The sequence below is a fragment of the Acanthisitta chloris genome, unplaced genomic scaffold (genome assembly GCF_000695815.1).
Source record: "Acanthisitta chloris isolate BGI_N310 unplaced genomic scaffold, ASM69581v1 Scaffold44761, whole genome shotgun sequence".
NCBI lineage: Eukaryota > Metazoa > Chordata > Aves > Passeriformes > Acanthisittidae > Acanthisitta > Acanthisitta chloris.
Genome location: NW_008658481.1, coordinates 1,182 through 5,755, shown reverse-complemented (window position 1 = coordinate 5,755; position 4,574 = coordinate 1,182). Strand labels below are relative to the sequence as shown.

The window sequence follows — 4,574 nt, the reverse complement described above, 5'->3', positions numbered from 1 at the left end:
ATAAAATTAATGCTTCTGAGGGTTCCATTATTTTTTCCATGAATTACCTATACAGCTAAAGAGCAGGGGGAGGATGGGATTTACCTATTACTCCTATTAATGCTCATGTTTAACTTAAAACAGAAATCAGAGCACTGAGTGAACAATACACTGATGTAAAACAATATCCACATCTGCAATGAACAGACACCTCAAATACTCTTCAACTTGTACCAGAACTGATGATTTTTTAAATACAGCTTTGGGGGGAAAGTCAAGCACAGCAGCACAGAAATGGCCCAAAGAAAAAAGGAAGGCATTTAACCTGCATCTCACCTTGTTCAATGCGCGTGGCCAGGTATAGCATCTCTCCCTGTGCAGCCAGCTGGTGAACTGACAAAGCTGCAAAATACAGAAGCAAAAGCATGTGCTACACACACCAGTTTTCATTCTGCTCTATTTGGAGCTGAGCATAACATGTCCATTGGCTAGAGCAGTACAGAACTTGGATTTGAGAGTGTGGATAGGTTTCACCATATGCTCTGAACTGATATCACTCTCTTAAAAACCGAAAAGCTTCCAAAGAGTTGCTTAGGTTTAGTAATTTTTTAACCAATGTATAAATTACACTTGAAAGCAAAGATACTTCCCACACTGACTCTTTCCAAAGCCACATACTGCCTTCTCTGTTGCTTGGCCAGGAACATGAGCTCATGTTAAGATCATTTATCACATGAAAATAAGCATCTTTTGATAAATTAAGGATGTGTAATTTAAAAATCGCACCAAGACATCATATGCTATCAGGAGACCTGTCCTGCTACTCAATAAAGAAAACCTCTACTGTGACTTGCACTCACAACAATGTGGACTAGATCAGACATCACAAAACTAAACATAACTCAACCTAAGGAGTGAAAGAAGAAGACTGTGAGATATTTTTATTTTTAATAAAAAGTACCATGCATTAAAAACAGAATAATTCCTAAAGAGCTTATGAAGAAAAAATCTCTGATCCCACAGTAAACTGCACAGGTTTTGATAACAGCAACTTGGAGCAGGCCTGAAAGGTGCTCAGGATGGAATACATGACAAATTATCCACATTATGTAATGACAACATTAGGTAATCATTACATAATATGTAAATGTTCGCTGTCCTCTTCCTGTTCACTACATGAAGGTTTTATTCTTTCAGAAGGATATTGTTCAGAGGCCTACACTCCAGATTAATTTTTCCCATGCGAGTGGCCTTTTGTAAAAAAAAAAAAAAAGATAAAGTTTGACTTATAATTTATAGAGGAAATAATTTACAGACAAAGTAAATTACAGCAAATTAATTCATAAAGAAAATGCTTGACAGATCAGAAAAAACCCCAACATAACTAACAGTGTCTTCTTGACTTTTGACATGTCATGACAATCACGACATTTGCTGTATTTTGTAGCACTTACCAGTCATCTGATTTTAATAGCTCTTACAAGATGCACAAGTTCTGAAATCAAGTGCATGAAGTACATTAACTTAAAGCTTAGGACAAATCAGAAAAGCCTTTACCTCTGTTTTGCAAATCAAGAATTAAACTCTTTCTGGAAAACACACTTCAGTTATGAACTCAATACAACAGGTGGATAACTATTTTATGGTTGGAACCATGTGAAATTAGACAACACTATCAAAATGTTTTCTAGCGACATTAAAGTTCATTGCTACACCGAAGAAAAAATGGAAGAATCTGCCAAGCCTCCAACATACAGTTCACAAAACAAGTATTTATTAACAGTAAGGATACTTACAGTTTACAAGCAGAGGTGTTGTAGAGACTTCATTTCCCCTGTGTTTGTTAGTTAGAGTAGTTGATTGTTTTATTGGTGAGAAGTGCTTAGTAGTTGATGGAGTATAAACATGTCTTACTTGGATACCAGGGGAAGGAGAAGTGTGGCTGTTGCATTCAGCTACATTGAAGAAAAAACAGACAGGATTTCAGTGCTGGTAAGAGCATTAAAAGCAAGCCATAGATTCTAAGTCAAACTGGAAAGCACCAGTACCACAAGACCTTTAAGATCCATGTTAAGAAAGCTTTGTGACATGTGCTTTTTCCACTGTGCATTGTGAAACCTGAATAAAGGACTGCATTCATTTCTAGCATGAAGCAATGCTGGTACCTCACACATTCAGTATGGTGCAATGGCACCCTGAGACAAGTTGGTCTCTGAATGAGGTAAGCCCTTGTCTAGAATTTTCTATGTGCCTGGCATGGATTTACCAGGTAGGATGGCTCCACTCAACCTGTCATCTCCTTACAGGCACTCTCCAATGCAGTAATGTGATGCAGCTCTGGTCAGACATGGAGCCAGGTAACTGCTCATCCCATACTTCTGAACCAGTTCACTGCATGGGTGGAAATGACCTTCACTAACTTTCTTCACCAGGGCTTTTCTCACTCCTGGATAAAATATTAACAGCACTATGACTCTCCTATGAATACTGACCCAGGAGGAAGACACATGTTCCACTCCAATTCACATAAAATGCAACAGCAGGTCACCACCTAGAATTCAAGAAGTTATTCAGTGCTGATGTGTTCCTTTGTACTAACTTTTCTCTCTTGCTCTGAGAAGCTAATGGGACTTTATTACAGAATACATTTATATGTTGTCTTGGCTTCTAATTCTCACAAGTAGCTTTTGGTGTTGAGAAGTAGCTGAGAAGCCAATTAATTTTTAAGAATCTAACTGATTAAATACTGGAAAGACCTACTGAAGGATTAAACTCTGTATTGACTAAATTGATTTGACACCAGTGTGCACCAGTAATTAAGCACTGGAAGCTAATTAACACGCACACTGAATTAACACCATGGAGAACTTCGCGATCATAAACCCAAGCGCAAATTCAGGGAAAGAACCAATTAAAAGAAGTAGAGTGTAACAGAATGAAAATGGAATTACATCATGTTTGCCAAGCAAATAGCTACAGCTGACTTCATCGAATTAAGAGTCCTACTACATATTTTGACTTGCAGTCCCTGGATCCACAGGACTGCTTCTAAGGGATTCACAAATCTTACCTCAGAAAAAAAACCTTGCTGGTGACAGGTCTCAATTTGCCACTCAGGCCTGCACCTCTGCTAGTGAGTGCTTAGGGCCTGCAAATCAAAAGGGCTGGAAAACTACAATGGCTGAACTGCAGCCAAACAATACAAATCAGTGAACTGTCAAAATGTGCAATAGGTCTGTGTTTGCATTTGCTGCAGGAAATGGGTGAAATTCAATCTCACAAAAGATACACTGCCAACAGTCTGAAATGTGACAGCAAGCACTAGAAAACACAACTGTTAAGGCGAAATAGAGAGAAGTCCTAATTCTGCTCTCTATCGACAACCTCAGCAGTGAAAAGGCAAGGATCAATTCTGATGCAGCTGCCCAGCAATGGCTGGATTAGCTGCAGGGATCCAGAACTGGAGCAACATTCACTTCCAAATATAATGAGGCTACACTGGCCAGGCCATTGCTGCAACTACAGGCTTTGTAGAGCCACAGTGATAACACAGGGAACCACATGACCTATGTTAGTTACTCTGTCGTCACAGTAGTGAAAGATCTAACATACTGCTGAAAGCTACTGAAGCTGAAATGATCATACAGTGCTTTCAGGTGTATTTTGTGAAGATACATCATGTTGCAGGACATGCTACACAAAAGCAGCTTGTTTTCATAATCAGCATTAGCTCCTACTAACTTAAGAGACTTCTTGTGCCACTGCTTTTTCTATTAAAAAAGCTAAAGTTATTTTAATAATAATCTTGGAGGAAATTAATTTTACATTAATGATCCATTAAGCGCGTAATAAAAATGTTAGGAGAACAAAGCTTTGAAAACTGATTAACACACAGATAAGGCAGAGGCTTTTCTTTTAAAAAAACATAATTGCTTAACAGGATGCACGGTCCACAGACACTAATTTGCACCACAATTCCAACCTTTAAATAAGACAGAAGCGACTTCAAGGTCAGAGTTGACTTGGTCTTGAATGTTTTTACTGTCCTCCTCATTCAAAGATTTCACAAATCGCGAGCAGACATTCATATCAAATCTATTGGGCAAAATGAACTTCATTCCCATGGTGACACTCTGGGCTGGGCCTTCCTCTGTGCTGGAGTCAAGCTGATGCTCCACTTTTATGTCTGGCATGGGTGGAAGGCTGTAGCTAGTGGTACATTCTTCCACAATCAGCTGGGCCCCAACATCTAAGTTTGTTGAAGTGGCCATGGCCTCAGTCAGGTAAAAGTTTCATGCAAAGTGTTTCTTCAGTTTCCAGCCAAGACTGCCCCAGGCCATCCAAGTCCAGCTGTTTGAACAACCTGCAAATGAACACACATAACATAGATGAAGAACATTCTGCTGAAGTAATGCACAAAAATACACCAAATGGCTTCATTTAAGCTTACAGCATTTGGTTTTCACAGTCAAATCTTTGGTTAGAAATCAATCTTGTTGCAGTTACAAGCTAGAGACCAAATTCTTCACTTATGTTTTATCACATGGATATTTAAACCAAACTCCACAATGAGGACAGTAGGAGGTTCATCTAAG

General features: G+C 38.9%; 1 protein-coding gene across 1 annotated transcript; it reads right to left on the bottom strand.

The window, feature by feature from the left end:
• Positions 1-315: 315 nt before the first annotated feature.
• On the bottom strand, positions 316-4,253 carry LOC103812092 (ankyrin repeat family A protein 2-like; the record flags this gene model as incomplete). The annotated part of the gene is made up of 3 exons (XM_009085099.1): positions 3,962-4,253; positions 1,776-1,934; positions 316-381 (listed from the first exon to the last, which is right to left on the bottom strand). Coding segments are annotated over exons 1-3 (514 nt in total), but the record flags the coding sequence as incomplete, so codon positions are not given.
• Between the last annotated feature and the right edge of the window lie 321 nt (positions 4,254-4,574).